This window comes from Pezoporus occidentalis, unplaced genomic scaffold (genome assembly GCF_034315485.1).
Source record: "Pezoporus occidentalis ecotype Australia unplaced genomic scaffold, CSIRO_AGI_Poc_V1 ctg97, whole genome shotgun sequence".
Taxonomy (NCBI): domain Eukaryota; kingdom Metazoa; phylum Chordata; class Aves; order Psittaciformes; family Psittacidae; genus Pezoporus; species Pezoporus occidentalis.
The window spans coordinates 569,002-589,019 of record NW_026916336.1 but is presented as its reverse complement, the minus strand read 5'-3'; the positions used below and the strand labels follow the sequence as shown (position 1 = coordinate 589,019).

The window sequence follows — 20,018 nt, the reverse complement described above, 5'->3', positions numbered from 1 at the left end:
GTCAAGCAGTCATGTTCATGTCCATTTTTGTTTTAAAACAGCATTAGTGACAGCAGTAGCTCACAAGGTTTATCCCAGCCTTCCACACAGACAACACAGTACTTGCGAGCTGACACACCGAACAATGCAACGCCAGTAACCAGTAAGTGTTAATCTAATTACAGACCCTTTTATGCACAGCTGGAATATTTGGTGGTAGGAGTCACACCGGTTTAGTATCAAATAGAAGAGAATCTTCTGGCTGTCAGTTTGCCTCTCAAGTTCACGTGGTGTGTGGTTTTACCCACCCATGCCATGGTAATTGAGGCATCCTTAAGTAGTGGAGCCCAGGAGTCATCACATGATCATGATCCCGTGTTTTGTCCAACATGATATTCTCCCTGCACATACATCAGTCAGCCAGAAAGACTTCACCAGTATCTGTGAAGTTTCTGTTTTCTTAACACTGGAAAGAAGCTGCCTTACGCAGCTCTAGCAGAGGGTGGTATAGAGCTGGAAGAGAATAGAAAGTGGAAGTATCCACCTAGCTCTAGGATGAGTTCATGCATGGAGACCAAAGCAGCTGATGTCATCAGCATGTATTACTGATGATTATGTTGTTCTCATCTTGTTTCTGCAACCTGCAGTGGAAATGCATGGGAAGAAAGCTTTACAAAGGTGATATATTCATGATCTCTTTTAGTTTACAGCTTTGCTTGAAAGCATGAAATAGAGCAGTGAATTAAAAGGAAGGTTGGCAATGATTTGTATGGTCCTTGACAGACTGATTGGGTGACTGATACTAGCCATGTTCTGTGTTAATTCTGCGATTACTGAAGGTATTTATTATCTGTGAGGTGTTTACTCTTCCAGTTGTTTTCTGTCCCCTCTAGTGGAGGGATGTTCCACGTTGCATCACTACAAGGACTGTTCAGACTGTAGGGAAGCTGGATGGCATAGGGCCACATTTGTTGTGCTGTTCCTTGGCCGTTCAGTCTCATTTGACTGGCTGTGGGCCTTTCCCTTGTGCTGGCACTTATGCTGCTAGGTTGCAAGAGAATGTGGGGAGCTGAGCCAGCCCAACCTTGACTTCTTCTGTAGAGTGATGGGGTTTTTGTTTGACTTGGGTCTCTGAACTGGCTTATAGCATAGTTGTAAGAGCACTAAGATGGGTGTTCAGAGGGTATGGCCTTCTAAGTGAATATGATCCCTAGAAACTTATAACTGACCCTCTGGCAAAAGGTGGGAGGACCAAGACCATAGTGATGATGAAACCGTCTTCACCTTGATGAGCATGGTAGCCACTGTGCCTAAATGGCACTTGTTTGCTGTGTTTAGTCCTTATTTCAGAACGTGTCTTACTTGTTTTGAGACATCCCCAGTAGCATAGGAAACAGTAAAAACAAGTATAAGAAGAAAAAAGATTCACAGAATCACAGACTGATTTGAGTTGGAAAGGGCCTTAAGGCTCATCTAGTTCCAGCCGGCTGCTATGGGCAGGGATGCCTTCCACTAGACCAGGTTGCTTCAAGCCCCATCCAACCTGGCTTTGAGCACTGCCAGGGATGGGGCAGCCACAGCTTCTCTGGGCATCCTGGGCCAGAGCCTCACCACGCTCATAGTGAAGAGCTTCTTCCTAGCATCTAATCTAACTCTGTCCTCTGTCAGTTTAAAGCCATTCCCCCTTGTCCAGTTACTATGTGCTCATATAAAAAATTCTTCTCCAGATTTCCTGTAGTCTTTTTGGATGCTGGAAGCTTCTCTAAGGTCTCCCCAGGGCCTTGTCCATGCTGAGCAAGCCAGGTTGGATTGAGCAAACCCAGACTACATGCATGAGATCAACAGGAAGAACAGTTCTTCCACACTTGAGTTAACTTTTTTTCAGTAACAAGTAAATAAAGTAATTTTCAAGATTTCCATGATAATTCATAAATGTGTACAGAAATATGCAGGCCTGTCTGTATTGTATCTAGATGTCTAGAAGTGCCAGAAGAGGGCACTGATAGTTCTCGTTATATTCTGCTGGTGAAAGGCATCTTCCTCGCCAAGTCTCTTGACTGTGGTCTTTGCGCTTCCCTGACAACAAGGAAACAGTGTCATGTTAATTGACTTCGGTATATAAGGCGTTTACTTGCTGTTAATAATGAGTTGATTGCATGACTGTACATAAAATTCCTGGGTGGTATCTTTTTCCCTGCAGATGATTACATTCACATGGCTTGTTTTTTTTTTTGTTGTTGTTTAATACTATTAAACATTACTATTCTTTTAAAGACTAACAAACAGTATTTTTAAATACATGCTGCTTCCATGTCTTTTTACCTGTAGGTGGTGCTGAGGTGAAGCAATGTGATTGTGTTCTTACTATAAGGGTATTTATATTGGTTTGTTTGGCTCTGCTGGCTCCTCAGGTTATCCTACATTACGGATAGAGAAGAATGATCTTAAAAGTGTCACTCTAATGGAAGCAAAAGCTAAAGTGAAGGACATAGCCATCTCCAGGGAGAGGATCACTCTAAAAGATGTGCTTCAAGAAGGTATTAATAGGACACTCGTAGGCTACAATGTGTGTGTGTATATATATATGTCTATATATTTTTTAATAGCTGGATTTTTCAGAAATTAATCATGGATGACATTGCTGATCTTTATAACTGTGGTGAAGGAGAAGAATTTTTGCAGGAAGACCTGTCTTTGCGTTTGGGGGGGTTGGGTGGGGAAAGCAGTTTCCAGAATTCATTAGAATGGGAAGCGACGAATCATTCTCAGTAAATCATTCAGCTTGTCTGTTGTAATAATAATCTGGTCCTTTATTTAAAGGTCCTTTATTTAAAGGAAAGGGTTAGATGGTTAAGGAATGAGGAAATCAGTTGTCAGCAGCAAAGTAACTCACTTTTGTAAGTTACTACAGGAGAGATTCTCCAACAACGAAAAATGGAAAACAGAAAAAACCCTGACGCCCACAGAAACCTCAGCTGACAAATCTCACTGTCTCAATTTGATAGCTTCCTATTGGAAATCTGGTCAGCAGATGCAACATTTACAGCTCCAATATGAAGAATACAGAGATTACCTGATTAATGTTTACTTTGGAAGTGTTCATGCACAACATTAATTGGTTCTTGTTGAGACTGAATTTGGGAAATAGTCTTAAATATTTAAATAATAGTCATTATACTTTACTGCTGAACCTTCGAGTCTGTGTTCCCTGAGCCTCATGAGAAATCAAACTTCTGAAGCTGGAGATCTGAGGCGCTCATCCTTTGGAGGCAGAACTGCTAAATGTGTTGCATTGCTGCCTTGAAAACAGTGGGAGGATGCTATGCTTCCTGTTTAATGTATGCCTCTAAATCTCTATGGAGGTATCTTTGTGCTCCACTCCAATGGTGGTTCTGCAAAAAGCTTCCTTTGTATGCAGGTTGTGCTTTGTTTTCCTTTGTACTGTCTGCTGCTTGTAGCTGTAATGTTCAAGAGTCATCCTATGACCAGAAGTGACTTAGTGCTGCAGCTATGCTTCAGATGCTTAGCACCAAGTAGTAAAGCTGCTCTAGTCCACCAGATACAGCTTAAATGGCTGTTGAATGCGATATGGACTCAGTTAACACTGGGATCTTGTTTCTTGGCTTCCAGCTCTTATTTTAGCCTGTCAAACCCATCAAAAGTTAGAGAACTTAAAGACAGGTCCTAATGAACAATTATCAATTTTAATTCAGGACTGTAATGGAATTGAGTCTCTGTCATCTAAGAACAAAACAGATTCAGAGGCGAAGAAGTGAGTAATAGAAATGTCTGCATAAAATTTTTAAGAATTCCTAAGTGCTGCCAGTGGAACTTGAACATGTTTTGCAGATCTTAGTTAGAGATTCAGTATAAACATCAAAGTAGCTTCCATAATATAACCTACCTTAACATGCAGATAATTTAGAGTGTTATGGTTCTGCTGTGGTGTAAAGCACCAGGTCTTGAGAGAGTGCAAAGGAAGATGGGTCTGTACAGGCCTTTTGTATTGCTGGGCTTGCACAGCATCTGATTCTGAACCTGCCTCAAGCTCATATTTTACTAGATGTAAGACAAAAATGTAGGTGTCTTAAGAAAAAAACAACAAAAGCTTCTTATGAAATAGGTGTGCTTTAGCAAATGGATGTTCACAGTACATGTACCTTTTACTGTTTTCTCGTGAAGAAGAGAAATGGCTTTGATGTCAGTCTGGAATACAAACAGCATAACCTGGGAAAAGCCTTGGGGAGAGCAAGACAGAAGTAGCATGTTCACAGTGCTGTCTCTAAATGTTACAGCACACCAGTGACATCTAATTCCTGCTAACATACCACCAGTCTTTCAGGTTACTGTTTTTTTGCTTAAAAGAAGCAAACAACCAAAACAACAAAACCCTGTTACAGTCTTACTGTGTTTAGATATTAGATTGCATGAAAACTACTTTCTAGTCATACCTGCTCTTACATGCTTCCTCATCCTCTTTAATTTCAGCATTTACAGATAGCTTCATACCAGCACACATTTCAGTACAAGATGCTCTCTTCCCTTTGACTTACACCTGCGTATTGGAAATACATACTTAAGGCACTTGGTGTCTTCAAGAGCTGAGATAGGAAGGTTTTAGTTTACTGTTCAATAATTCATCCTGTATATTTATGGTTAGACTGCATGAAGATGATGCACACATTGGTGCCATGGTGATAGAGTGACAGAAAAGTGTTGCCAACCCGAGTTGTATAAAAACTCAGTTCAAAGTGTTACCACGCTGTAGTTGTTCTTTTCCCAGCTGTAGCTCCTCTTCCTGCAATAGCATCATTAAAATTTTGTGAATGCAAAAATGTTGGAGAGACTGAAAAAATAACCCAAATGAACCCAAAACCTTCCAGCTGAGGTGAAACATTTGAATAGTGGGCTACTGTTTGTTTCAAACTGTTCCATGGGTACAGGTTGGCTGAAACCGGTATTGCCCTGTGAAGATTTAAAGAAAAAAACCAAAACCAAACCAAAATTCATGTTTTTGAGAAATGCTGGAGAATTCCAGACTGGCTGTGTGAGAAAAGGTTGGAGCTGGTGTTTAGTGCAGTTGTCAAAGACTGAGCTACCAAAAATAACCCCATCATTGGTATTGATACTTAATTTAACTCTGTTCTGCTGGTGTTATGGGTCCACTTTCACAGTTGTCCCCTTAAGTTCTAGTTACCTAAAATTTTCAGCAATTACTGCGTATAGTTCTGAATCCACCTCTTGCTGGAGAAGTGGTTGGGTTATATATTGCTGACTTAATGTAGGGCACTTGCGACTTAGGCTTCAGCTGCAACTGTTTCTAAGGTTTTGCTTTGGCTGATATGTTTTAAGGTAGAGTTTTCTTAATCTGAAATTCTGTTAATGTTACCAGTGTATGTTAATCACATCATACTTACTGTATGTTCTCTTCACAGGAACATTTGGGCGCATTTTTCACGGGATTCTAATAGAGGAAAAAGACCCCAGTAAAGAGAAACAAGTTTTTGTCAAAACTGTTAAAGGTACATTTGCATTAAGGAGTGTTTTTTTTGTCCGGTTGTGTGGATTGTGGTGCGTGCTGAGTGCATCAAATCTGTCTTTAAAACCAACCCCCTCCTCCCCAAAATATGCAAATTACTACTGCTTAAAAAGCAAAAGCAATTTGGATGCTGCCTTCAGCCAGAGAGAATAGAAATCTTATATGGAAGAAGAATGTGTGTTTTTCTTTTCCTCTAGCATGTCACTGTTCTATCCATCCACAATCTTTTTCCTTGCAAACTGCTGAAAAAGGCACCTGCAGTGCGTTTTTAAAACCTTTTATGAAGATATGTGGTTGTACAGAAGATAGGGCATAGTTTCTGCTATCCCTAAATTTTGCTACTGAAGCATAAAAATTAATATTTAGAACATAATTTATAAAAATATACCATCCTTGTTCAAGAAATATGTTGTTGGAGTGGTTTAAGTCATGATGGACAGACGTAAGAAACAACAAGGTAAGTATAGGTGAAAACTGTATTACAGATAGCCTACATATATCTTACATAGAGTCCACATAACATCCTTTCCTTTACACACATTATCAGAGTTTTCTAGTACTTCAAAACAGCTTTGCTGAACTCCTCATGCAGTAGTTGCTTCACCAGTTACTTTTGTCATTTCAGGTGGTGCGTTACTGCCTTTTGGTTTTCATTTTACAAGTTCTTTAACTCTTTAAAACAACCTCCAAACCTCCAAATAATCCCCAAACCAAACAATTAGGCTTCTATAAGTTTTTCAAATTTTTTTTTTTTTGGCCTGGCTAGGAATTTTTAAAGAGACTCATTTTGAAGAGGAAGGTGGGAATTGGTGAAGCTGCTGAATTTTGTTGGTGTTGAATCTTTCTTCTACCCATTCTGTGCCATTTTTAAGAAAAATACATTGTTTAAAAGAAGCAACCTCCTATAGTTGGTATGTTTCTCACACAATCAGATGCTTGTGATAATAATAAAGCTTATTTGGAGAGCCACTTAGAAAAATATTTGTGTTCACTTTAAGGGGAGGAGTTTCTTGAAGTCAACCTCATTTGGAATAGAAGTAGCTAAAGAAGAGGCTCTTAGTTCTTGAAACAATGTGAAGTGGCAGTTTTTGTGATGGATGCTGTTGCAGTGACAGGACAAGGGGGAATGGCTTTAAACTGACAGAGGATAGAGTTAGATCAGCTACTAGGAAGAAGTTATTCCCTGTGAGGGTGGTGAGGCACTGGCACAGGTTGCCCAGAGAAGCTGTGGCTGCCCCATCCCTGGCAGTGTTCAAGGCCGGGTTGAATGGGCCTTGGAGCAACCTGGTCTAGTGGAAGGTGTCACTGTCCTTGATGAACTTTAAGATCCCTTCCAACCCAGACCTTTCTGTGATTCTATGAACACAAGCAGTGTGAAATCAGCTTCCTTTCCTGCCTAACAAATCCTTACCTCTGAATCAGTCTGGTATGGCTGAACTGTAAGGTGGGATGGGTACCAGTGGGGAAGTATTGCTTAATGGGCAGCAGGAGGGTAAACTGTGAGTAAATCTGTCTCAGCATTGAGTCAGACAGCAGAACTTGCTCTGTCCTCTGCAGCAACTGTTTGTATTTCTCCTGATGTGACTCATGGAAGGCTGGATAGTGGGGATTTGCCAGTGTCACATTTTCTGTTCTTGTCTCTTGCATGTCCTCATGGGCATTCCTATAATCAGAGTGTCAGTTACTCTTGTAGTCACAAGATGCTTCCATTATTTCTTCAGGAGTGCCTCTAAGGTGGTATACTTTCACTCTGTAGCACTTTTCCTCCCTGTAAAGTCCAGAGAGGATTTCTGAAGAGTAGATATGCTGCCCCTTTGGAAGATGTTGGTAAGATGCCATTTAGGATGTTGGTGGTAGTTAGAACTGTGTCTACTGAAGTTGTCATATCTTTAACAAAAGTAATAGTCCTCTTATATAAAGGCAAGTATTTTCCTGTAGTGACTTCCAGCAAGAAGCAAAGGAGTGTCCCCTATTTAAAGAAATAAAAAAAGTATGGATCTTTTCAGTGTTTTGGGAACTTTTCCTGAATTCTGCCCTCTTCTATTGCCCCTTCCTGCCAAACATTTCTGACTATTATTTTTATGTAATATAGTTTCCAAAAAAGTTAGCCCCTAATTCTTAGACTGAGCATGGTGCTTCTCTGTGTTTGATGAGGCAGTCTGATGTGGAGCATCATTCACGAGCATCACCTTAATCTGTGATCCCCTTCACTGTGTTATTTGGTTGTTCTCTGTCCTTATTCAGAGTCAACAAATACTACAGCTCTTGTGAGCCCCAAACCTGTTTTGAGCTAGGGCAGTTTAACATCTCTACAGCACCACTCAAGTCTGATTACTTTTTATAGCATTGGATTAAATGACAAGATTTGTGAGAGCATCTTAATTTAGCTGCCTCTCATCGCTATTTATCTTATTACTTTACCAAAATGGGACTTCCAATTCACACTTAACGCCATATTTTTCCCTTACAGTGACTTGTATCTTTGACACAGCACACGTCCTGATTTCAATAGCCCTTCCTTTTGCAGTGAAAGATTTTCTGGCTGCGGTGAACTGGAGCATGGTCTTCAGGGAGTAATGGTATTCACGTAATTGTTGTCTGTAGGGAATTTGTCAGTTCTAAAAACGATCTATATGGGCAAAGTTTATAATAGATTTTGCTGATACTTGTCTGTGAAACAATACTGTTTTGGGCAGCACAACGTTGCTAGGAAAATAACTATAAATATCTCCACTTTCCTTATAGCAGCTCATTTGTGATGCTAATATTAAGCAGCTTTGTCTTCATACCCTGGCTGTGATAGTTGTCTGTGCAGCTGGGTCATGTAATAACTTGGGAATCTGATCTGCTTATGGAAAAAAAAAAAGTAAAAATGCTCTCTTAACCAGACTTTTTCCTTGATCTCATTCATTCTGTGACCACACACACACTGCTGTTTTGGCACAAACACAGGAGTAGGGCAGGACCACAAAAGTGAGAAGATGGGTATGAGAACTATTAAACTGACTTAAGTATCTCTGTTGCTGAAGGCAAGAAAGGAGCCTGAGGGTCATGGAAAAGAAACAAGGAAAATAGCCTTTGTGTAGCCAAGTGCTCCAAAACTGTCTTGTTTTACGGAGTGGTGCACTGTGGATTAAGTCCAGTGCTACCCCAAATAACCCGAATTAATGGGGAAGGGGCTGGATCTTCTGGAAGATGTGAACTGAAAGTCTGTCAGCCTTTCTCTGTACCAGAGGAGTTCCACCCTTGGATAATTTCCATGGCCCTCTTCTGGATGTGCTCCAGCAGCTCAATGTTTTACTTATGCTGGGGGCCCCAGAGCTCGATGCAGAACTTCAGGTGAGGTCCCACAAGGGCAGAGTAGAGGTGGAGAATCGCCTCCCTCAACCTTGGAATTTGGTCTAGACATGACCTTTGGTGCAGTTGTATACTGTGTCACTGGATATAAGTGACACCTTCACCCCTGCAGAATAAGTCCAGTGTACTGGCATGCAAGAGGCTTTGTGTTAGGTGTTACTGTTTGAAGCTATATTGATCCCAGTAAATTGTGTAGAGTGGTAAAGGTAATGGAGTAAGTCCACTTTAACCACTGGTCATGCCCAAGGAAGCTCAACAATTAGTGTAGATGGGACTGGAAGGCTTACTTGTGCTATGGGCAGCCCATGTATGTTGGCTTTTAGGAGAAGACTTCTGATGTTCTAGGAAAGGTGTCAAAGAAGGATATTGTACAGTTAAAGTGATGGTTTCTGAATAATGCTCATTAGGAGAACCTGTGAAAAAAGGTCATGCCGTAGATAGAGCAGCAGGTTCCTGTCATAATGGATCTCTTTTTCTGTTCCTCCTTCATTTGTTAGTGTGTTACAGGATCCATAATCTTTCAAGATGGGTTATTTCCAGTATTGTGGACAAAGAAGAATGTGCTGTCAGTTTTCTCATTTCGTATCCAAGGAAAGAAGAATGTTGTGGCTGACATGCTCATCAGACAATAGTTAGATCTGTATTTCCCACTCTTAAGATGAGTCCTCAGTTGGCTTCTTTCCTATCTCCTTTTCCCCAAGAGTATCAAAAAGCAAGAACAATTGACTAGTTGTGGCAGTAGCTGCAGCAGCCTTTCCCGCTTTCCTTCGCTTATGTTTTCTAGCACCATGGTAAGGTATTGAGCATTACTGTAAACCAGAAGAGTGCAAACTGAAATCAAGTAGCCTTGATTTTTCTGAACTTGGTACGTATTCTCCCATTAGAAGTGATCTGCTCTTAAAGGAATCAGTAATACATAAAAACTGAGAAAGCCTGGATCTGCCTCCCTTTGTCCTGGGAAACTTTTAAGTCGAAGAGGCCACTTGGAGAGTGAGACAGCTGCTTTTGAAATCTGTCACATCTTTTATTATAAAAATACAGTATGAAGGCAGAATTCATCCCTGAGTGCCAGAAGTTCAGATCCCTTAGAGTTTTTCTTCCACCTAACTGTAGTGTGCTCTAGAGAAGAGTTGCAACACGCCCTGGGTAGTGACAAAGCTTCTACCTGTGTTTTCATGAAATACATTAATTTATAATAGGTTTTTTTAATGCTATATCATCTAACACTTTAGAGTGTGTCTGGATGCCTGAGTATTCCATTATGTGCAGCGTTCTGTGCCAAGGAGGAGAGCTCAAAAGAAAAAAATGGGTATCAGTTGGCAAAATTAGAGGTAGCTTTCTGGAAGGTCTAATAACTTTGGGAGTACAAAGATCACAAGCTGTAAGCAAAAGGTATGACTTGTTCATACTTTCACTGGAGCCTTCATGTTGTCTGTCCCGTTGTTCTTTCCTATTTGCAGTTTACAGTTTCACTGTGCATTAATTTGCTAGTTGTCATCATAGAAGTTTTAGCTTCTTTTACATTTAGACTTTTCTATGGATAATTTGCTTTTGTTCTTTCTTTGAATGGACATTTGTGAAGATGGAGGATGTATGTCTCATTACCAGTAAGAAAAAAAATCTGTTGACCTGTACTGCATTTGAGTATTGAAATTTGTGGATCAACGCAACCTGAATAAGTTCTTTGTTAGAAAGATGAAAGACTTCGCTGGCATTTGCTATCTTCATTGTGTTTCTTGCTCTACAGTAGAATTGTTTTATGAGGGTGTAATGCTTGACTTTGTAATAGGAGGTTTCCAATTACTCTTAATTTTTGGAAGTGTCTTAGTTGGCATGTTTCTCAAAAGCTGGCATTGCATCTCTTGCCAGTGATTAACAGTCTCTTCTGCCTTTATATGGCATGAAACAGACTTTCTTGTGAATCTTATAGTTCATCTTATGTCAGAAGAGGAAGACAACACACAGTTTTCACCATTGATTTAAAGAACACATTGTTAAATGGTGTTTTTCCTGTGAATGAGAAAATTCTTTGTAGAACAAATGGAATTGTATTATTCCAGGAACATATGAAGTGAGTTTGAGTGGTGCAGAACCCTGACTCATTTAATACATTCTAGCCAAGGTACACTTTTGTTAAAAACAACTGCTTGTGCTCTTCCAGATAACTCAACTGCTTCCACTTCATTTTCTAGCCACTTAAAGCTATTCTTATATACAAGAAAAGAGTGTTTGAAAACAAACTACCCATGATAAGCCCTGGAAACAAAGTCATAGTATGAGTGTGCCTAACTCTTTAAGACTTTATTGTTTTACCGCCTTAACAAAGATTTGTTCATGCCGTCATAGGTCACTGAAGGACTCTTTCAGCATTCTTGGCTACCTGCAACATTATACTTTTAAAAAACTTTCATTGTTAATCTAGTTCAGAGGAGATGCTCAAAGTGCCCCCATAGAGTCAATACAGATCATGATGCTGTAGTGGAAGTTTTGGGGAAGGACCTTACCCATGAATTCATCTGGTACAGCTAAGGACTGCAACTGCCTTTGGAGTATTTGTAGTACACAAGAGTTTTCTATTATGAGACAAAACCTGCACTTTGCAGTTCAAGTTGGTTGTTGAATTATAAATGTGAGGAAACCTGTTAGATGTTAAATGTTGTATGTTAGAACAAGTGGAACTTAACTGTCCATAGTGTTCAAGTCTGTTACTGCTCAGTGATGTCCATTTTGGCCTGCTTATGACCTAGCTGAAGGCAAGTTGGTGACCCTTTATGACTTCTCCAGTAAGTTAGGAGGTGTAGAAATAGAGATCCTGAGAACTTTGTCTATGCAAAGCAAGGGGAAAGCAATCCTTAAGTGACATGAGTTAGTATAACCTTTGTGTTAAACTAAGTTGAAGGGTTTCTTGTTCATAATAGACGTAATCAATAGTATACCACAACCTCAAGCATACACAGTTGTACCCAAGGTACCATTCTTGAATTGCATTGCATTTTATGTTCTGAGTGGTACATTCTTAAAATCCCTGCCTTGTGAAAACATATTATTTTAAGTTCCTGCCTTAAATATACAGTATTTAAGTTAATTGTTAAAAGTATTTAACCTTCCAAAATCAGAGTATGGGATCCTGTTTCTATAGAAGAAAGTTTCTAACAACAACAAAAAAAAATTTGAGAAAAGAGCTGCTTCTAGTCTGAACTAAATTCTCAAGAGTCTTTGTAAAGGAAGATACTTGAATTTAAAGAATTACGGAAAAGTAGCAAATTCCTGAATATAATCTTAAAAATGCCCTGTATTTGTCGTGTAATCCCAATTCACTACAAAAAAAAACAGAGACCTAAAATAGTACAAAATACACCAAAAAAAAAATAAATTGAGTGGCAGCTCTGAGGTTGGTGTCCAAAGTACTGTACTTCTTAACTTAAAGATTTGCTATTCCATATGCTTCTGCAGGGTGAAAAAAATCATAATCTCTAGTACAATTTAATATACATCCAGTTAAAATCACTACTTGTATGTCAGTGTTATCTGCTGCCCTTTAGCATTTGATAGACTTCAAAACATCAAATCAGTTATGTCTCTGTTCCCCAGTTTCACTTAACGTTGGCTTAAGCTTTCAGCTTCATTTGAAGTTAAATGGGTTACTGAACAAAAAGCCTTTTACTTGTTGCTATTTTCTGCAGCTGCTTGGGCTCTGGTATTATTGTTATGAAGGGGAATAGTAAATCATTCTTCTCTCTGCACTTCTCTGTGGTTTAAAATAGTGTGTGTATTTGTAATATAGGAAAACCAAAACAGCATTCCCTGTTTAAGCAGTGTCATGGTGAATCACCTCCAGAACTTAATAAAATTAGGCTTGGAAAACTGTGAACTGCATTGCTTTGGAAAGTAAGCTTGTATGGTTGTGGTGTGGAAACAAACATTTCAAGATAAATACCCTTGATACCAAGATGAGAGGAGAAATCTTGCTCTATTGAAATTTGAACAAGAGGAGGCATCGTGTCCCATGATGTAACCTCCTTATGTTGTTATTTGTGTCTGTATGTCTTTACGTACAAGAGATTTGGGTTCTGTAGGATACATGGCAGTCTTGTAGACCAGATGGATGTTGATGTGTGAGAGTATAGCTGTTACCTGAATGCCTCTGTAAGCATCTGGACTTGCATGTGCAGTAGAGATGCCAAATAGCAGCAAGGTGTTTTTCCTTCACTTCTATGGCAGGCAGAAAGCTATCAGATTAATACTGGCTTCCATGGTAACTTGTCACTGTCAGACTGTTAGGGCCTCTTGAATTTATAAAGCATAAATATTTGTGTTTGCTTTTTTTTCTACCTATGAAAAAGCAGATTGGATCATGACTACTTGCATTCCTTAAGCAGTTCATCTTTCTGTTGAAGGAACGTTCTGAAAACGACTGCTAGCAGCATTAAAAAAACAGAAGCAAACTCAGGATAGTCTGAGTTTGAAGTTTGTCCAGAAGCCAGACTTATGTAGAAGGATTAAAACAGGATTCAGGCGTGCATTCCCTTTGAACTGGGATTGAATTCTGCCTTGGGAGAAATTTTACATAATTAATTGCTGTGCAGAAGGAGCAGTAATTAAAAAGGATGTGTTGATACTAGGAACCTTTCTTAACTGAAGCTGAACATTTAGGGCAGTTCCAGTACTGATTCTCAACTCCTGTGGACACAGTCTGTGACCATTGTGCCTGCCTACATGCTTTTCACCCTTCAATGACCTGAGCTTGTGAACTTTGTCACTGTATATTTGGAAAAGCCCACAGGTCTGAAAGATAGTAAGGGTAATAAAAGCTTTGTGAAAACAGGTGGCTGTATAGAACACGGATGGTATAAGTGTTCTGATGTTGAGGAGTATTAGCTTTCAGTATGAGACAGAAGGAAGCTTGCACATGAACAAGACTTTACAAATGGTCCAAAGGTGAGAGAAGCTTCAGGTAAAATATCTTTTTAAATATTGTGGTCAGAAAATGCGCTTATCAGAAGTCTTGGGCTTCCTGGCTGTAGTGTTTGCAGAGCTGCTTCTGATGGGAGTGCTGAAAGAAATTGTTCTGTGTTACTGCCCACATAACCCTTGGTTATATTGCTTTTAAGATTGTCTTCTCCCTGAAGAAAGAGATTTCAGTGACCATGCGATGGTCTGAAGTCTTTAAGCTGTAATGCTGTGCTTTGCTATTTTGAGATTCTAGGAGGTCTGATGTTAAATGGTATTCTTGAAAGCCATCCAGTTCATCAGGTAACCCACTGCATAGCCAGGTAGTTGCTGCTTTTCATCTCTGGTAGGTAATTTGAGGTGTGGAGTGAGTCTTTTCTGATACACTACCACCTAGTGAATGCAGAGCTGGATGCTCTGCAGTTGTTATCAGTGCCCAGTCTTGGAGGAAGCAAATTGCTGTAATGTCAATGTCATTGCAAAACTTCAAAGAGATGTTTTTCCACATGGGTGTTACAATGATTCATGTGACTGACTGATGATGAACAAAGATTTTAAAATGCAGTTTTGCAGATGGGCTTGGAGAAGTTGGTAAAATTCGACTGGGTGCTCTTTCTCCCCGTGAACCAGGAAGGGCCTCAGCACGTAGAACACTTGCCAGAATTGTGTGGAGAGATTAACCTCTTAAAGTAGTGCCAAGAGCCCTATTGTGCCTGGCTCTATACATATAACAGAATATCATGAGATAAACTTGCAGCTATATTAAAGCGTCTTGAAATGCTTTATCTTGCTCTGCGCCTTCGGGTGCGCTTTCTCAGCCAGGCTCTTGGCACAGGAAGGGTAAAATCAAGTGCTTTAAAGCATCTTCCTAGTTCCAGAATGCATTTACATCTATATCAGATAGTCTTGTTTTTAGGCACCTTCCAAAAGTTGGATCTTTTTGGTCCAAGTTGAACATCTAGGATTCATACTGGGTATTAAATCCTTCTCTTTAACTCGTGTGACCTGAAGCGTCTGCTATTGAGTTGCTGAGGTGTTTGGATGTGATATCCTTGTGAAAATAAAATAGATGATGCTCTTTCAGGGCTAAGAAGCACTGACCTGGCTACATCTTATGATCAGCAGGCTTCAATTGCATGAATTGTTAAGCCCTGACATACTCTTAATCACGAATAGTGTTTATATCTCAGAGGGAAGTTTAACTTTTTTTTAAGGCTTTGAAGAAGTTGTGTAGCAAGCCCTTGTTGCCTTGCCCTGGAGTGTTTGACTTAAACTCAGGGCTGTTTCCTGATGCACAGATTTAATATATGGAGACTGTGGCCTACTCAGTCATGGTTTTAAGTTGTTACTCTAATTTAAGAGATTTCTGGCCCTCTGGCAGACTTTTCCCCTCCTCTTTAGCTGTGTGTGCCGCTGTGTTCATATCAAATGACTTCATGGGTACAGAAAAAAGGAGCCACAGAAGCCTGTGGGCAATCTCATGTTTGATAGGATCAGTCCCCAGGTTTTGGTTTGTGTGGCTACACAAACAACTCTGTGAATAAAAGGTCCACATGTGTGTGCTTACATGTAATGCTTAGAGATTTGATACGCATTTTTGGTACAGAATTGCACTTTAGCCAAGGCAAATCTCTAGGATTCACCTTAGTGTGTCCTTGTAAAACTGCCTTGAGAAATCATGGCAGTCAGGTGAAGTTCCCGATGACTGGAAAAAGGGAAATATAACCCCCATTTTCAAGAAGGGGAAAATGGATGACCTGGGGAATTACAGAGCAGTCAGTCTCACCTCTGTGCCTGGCAAAATCTTGGAGCAGATTCTCCTGGAAGGCATGCTAAGGCACACAAAAATCAACAAGGTGCTTGTTGACAGCCAGCATGGCTTCACTAAGGGGAAATCCTGCGTGACCAATTTGGTGGCCTTCTACGATGGGGCTACGGAACTGATGGGCAGGGGTAGAGCAGTTGATGTCATCTACCTGGACTTGTGCAAAGCGTTCGACACAGTCCCAGACAACATCCTTGTCTCTAAATTGGAGAGACATCAGTTTGATGGATGGACCACTTGGTGGATAAAGAACTGGCTGGATGGCCGCACACAAAGAGTTGTTGTCCATGGCTCAATGTCCAGCTGGAGACCAGTAACGAGTGATGTTCCTCAGGGATCGGTGTTGGGACCGGTCTTGTTCAACATCTTTGTCATTGACATGGACAGTGGGATTGAGTGTGCCCTCACCAAGTTTGCTGATGACACCAAGCTGTGTGGTTCAGTTGATAGGCTGGAGGGAAGGAATGCCATCCAGAGGGACCTTGACACGCTTGTGAGGTGGGCTGATGACAACCTCATGAAGTTTAACCATGCCAAGTGCAAGGTCCTACACCTGGGTCGGAGCAATCCCAGGCACAGCTACAGGTTGGGCAGAGAAGAGATTCAGAGCAGCCCTGTGGAGAAGGACCTGGGGGTGTTGGTTGATGAGAAAATGAACATGGGCTGGCAGCATGCGCTTGCAGCCCAGAAAGCCAAGCGTATCCTGGGCTGCATTAAAAGGAGCCTGACCAGCAGGTCGAAGGAGGTGATCCTGCCCCTCTACTCTGCTCTTGTGAGACCTCACCTGGAGTATTGTGTGCAGTTCTGATGTCCTCAACATCAAAAGGACATGGAACTGTTGGAACAAGCCCAGAGAAGGGCCACGAGGATGACCAGGGGACTGGAGCACCTCCTGTATGAAGACAGGCTGAGAAAGTTGGGGCTGTTCAGCCTGGAGAAGAGAAGGCTGTGTGGAGACCTCATAGCAGCCTTCCAGTATCTGAAGGGGGCCTATAGGGATGCTGGGGCTGGACTCTTCATTAGAGACTGTAGTGACAGGACAAGGCGTAACAGGTTAAAACTTAAACAGGGAAAGTTTAGATTGGATATAAGAAGGAAATTCTTTCCTGTTAGGGTGGTGAGGCACTGGAATAGGTTGCCCAGGGAGGTTGTGAATGCTCTGACCCTGGCCGTGTTCAAGACCAGGTTGGACGAGGCCTTGGGTGATATGATTTAGCGTAAGGTGTCCCTGCCCATGGCAGGGGGGTTGGAACTAGATGATCTTAAGGTCCTTTCCAACCCTAATGATTCTGTGATTCTATGAAACAAGCTGGAGTTGTCCATGGCTGAGCTCTGTATGAAAAGCCAGAAGTGCTTCGGATTTTCTGGATCGCTTTTAAGGGTTTTCAGTGCAAGATGGTCAGATGCACAAGGTCTTCCACAACAAAATGTGTCATTACCAAAATCGCCTTCTTCCTTATCCATGAAGACCCATCTGTTGAATGCTCAAAGTGCTTACAATGTATTTAATGTGGCAGAGCTTAAATGTTTTTCTTGTGTAACTAAAGATTATGTCCTTAAAAAGCTTAATTGCAATTGGGACTATTGCAGTAGCATTATTTGGGTGGGATTTTACCCCCTTTTGACTAGAATCACTGAGAGTAGTGAGTCTGTTTCAAATTGTATCTAGTACAAAACCACAATAATCAAATTGCGTGGCGGTTCTAAATTGGCACTGGTCTAAGCTGGAGGAGTATTAAAGTTGTACTGCTATTGTTTGTTCTGAGTGTGTTGAATTTGTTGGTGTTCTGTAAGTTTTTTCTATACAGAAAACAAGGAAATAATATTGATAAGAGAGCACAATACGGATGCTGGGACTGTTTCAGTAGATAAGATTTAGATTTCCGTATATACTTGAATGGGAGTTAGTTGTCGTTTTGGGTGCTCAACAGCTACAGTGTAGTGTCTGCAAGCTGAAAGAAAATGAAATGTAACAGCGTCCTGCTGAAAAACACCCTGTGTGATGGAAAGGGAAAGGCGTCAGTGAATTTTGTCTCTTAGTGTTAGCATGAGGAGATGATAGGTGCATTGTCCGAACCAGATGAACTTGTTCTGTAGATTTTAAAGCCAGTCTTAAATAGTCTCTAATTTAGAGCTTCAAATTAGTGCATGGTGGCTCTTATAATTAAAAGCAAACCAGTTAAGCAAGCAGAGAGTCAAAAAGTGTATAAGCAAATTAACCGGCTTAAACTCACACCCAGTAATCTCTTTCTTCCCTTTGTCATATGCTGGGTTGAAGAGATTTGTGGCCTTTGAGTTCCAGTAATTAATGCACTTCAACCTGAAGCTGTGTGCTAGTAGCCTTCTGGCAGTTCCTCTAACTTCTTACAGTATGCTGCTACACCTCTATTTGTTAATGCTTTTTGCCCTGTATCATATTTGGATGATTCAGCCATTCATAGAGTCACAGACTGGTTAGAGTTGGAAGGGACTTTAAATGTCATCCAGTTCCAACCCCCTGCCTCAGGCAGGGACACCTTCCACTAGATCAGGTTGCTCCAAGCTCTGTCCAGGCTGGCCTTGAACACTGCCAGGAATGGGGCAGCCACAGCTTCTCTCGGCACCCTGTACCAGTGTCTCACCCCTCTCATGGTGAAGAATTTTTTCCCAATACCTAACCTAAATCTCATGCCTCTATAACCTAATTTTAATATAGTATCTTGGGTTTTTTTGTTTACAAGCCTTTTGAAGTCTCTCTCCTACATGTCAAATTCATCACATAGAAAACACTTCAGTACTCTTGCTGCACGGTAGGTAGGACCTGACCTTTCTCATGCTTCTGTGTGTTTGAGTGCAAACTAGAGGCTTCAACTGACCATTACTTACATGTCTCCAGCAGTGCAAGAACCTGTTCATACTGTCCCCCCATATGTAACTTGTTATCAAATACAAAGAAATGCACTGTCTTGATGTGTCCCATAATACACCACAGCTGTAATTGTTACTGATCTAATGGTACCTTTGTGTCTGGACTTCTCTAGAGTGCTGTGGTTTGGCTTTTGGTGGTCTCAGTGCTTCCAGCCTGCACAGGGTCCAGGCAGTGATACTCTTTAGGGCTTTCCAAGCACTTTCAGGCTTCAGTGCCTCTGGCCTGGGACTTGTATCTGCATTTATAACCTCATCATCTTCTTCCTTAGTGCCTGTATGCTTTTGGGAAGGCATGCCTCCTTTTTAATCTCTCCTGAGCCAAGATGGTAAAGCAGCCTTTGAAGTAGCTTGCCTTGGGAATACCATTCCTTTCCCTGACTTAGGGGAACTTTCTCAATCCAGCTGATATTATGTGGCTTGCTGGTTCTTGAGTTGCACGATTTCTGATGAACCCTTCTTAGGCAGGAGCTGTGTTGTGTCTGGAGCTGTCTCCATTTCCAGCAGGTCTGGAAAGCTAAATGCCAATTTGTGTGCCAGTTACGGTTACAGCCTATCCATTTAGCTTGCTATGGCCATGAGGGGGAAGCTGTGCTTTCCCTCTGGGCTTCGTGCTTACTTTATGCTCATCTGCACTGACCACATTCGCCACTCAACTCAGCCAAAAGCCATCCTTTTTTTTTTTTTTTCAGGGTTAAAGTGCAGTTAGGAAAGGGTGTCAGGGCTGGTGCTGGTAGGAGGGTACGACTATGAGGAAGGGAAAAGAGCAGATGAGTTCTCTCTTCTTCTTCCTTCAGCAAGGAAAACTGATTGGCCCTAGATGGGCTCTCTCCTGTGCCAGCTTGCTGCCTAGGCACACTGATGCTAGTTCTAGCATGAAGGAGGGACAGAAAATGCAGCCAGGTATGAGGAGGGTGGGATTGCCAGAGCTCTGATTTACATCCCATTAAGATTCCCTGAGGGGAGAAAAAGACAACCAAAACAAACACAAAAATATTTGTGGGGAAGGGGCTACAGGCAATACTTCTGCTTCTGTCCAGTAGATGTTCTGATTGCTGAGGGCTACTGAGGTTACAACATGCTCGAATTCTAGTTGGCAGCAGTGGTTTTTATGTTTTTTGAAAGGTGGGGAAGAGAACAGCAAGGTTAGCAAGAGTCAGGTGCTTAAAGTAGACAGCAAATAAATAAGTATATCTAGAAATAAATGGTCTCCATCAATGTGGCAGTAAACTGCAGAAGCCTATGTTGGTAATTCAACAGCACAGTGAAGCGGTGTCTTCTGAGTACATCTGTGGCTTAGGGAAACGTGTGGCATGCTCCCCTTCTTCCAGCAGCACCAGCCCCGTGTGCAGGATGTGACCATGCTGCCTAGAGGAGGCAGTTCATGCCTGCCCAGAAGCTGTCAGGAAGTGGCAAAAATACAGTCTGTCAGCACCTGGAGTGTTTGATTTCCTTTTTCAGCTC

At 41.2% G+C, this 20,018-nt stretch overlaps 1 protein-coding gene across 2 annotated transcripts in view; it reads left to right on the top strand.

Annotated features, from left to right (window-relative positions):
- The window catches only part of RYK (receptor like tyrosine kinase), a 53,418-nt gene that overhangs the window by 22,967 nt on the left and 10,433 nt on the right, over nt 1-20,018 (top strand). The window contains exons 7-9 of one of the 2 annotated variants that reach the window (XM_062606556.1): nt 42-142; nt 2,391-2,516; nt 5,415-5,501. In XM_062606556.1, the coding sequence (XP_062462540.1) occupies nt 42-142; nt 2,391-2,516; nt 5,415-5,501 (314 nt within the window). Of the gene's footprint in view, nt 1-41; nt 144-2,382; nt 2,517-5,414; nt 5,502-20,018 lie in introns of both variants that reach the window. The other variant, XM_062606555.1, reaches the window with a different exon arrangement.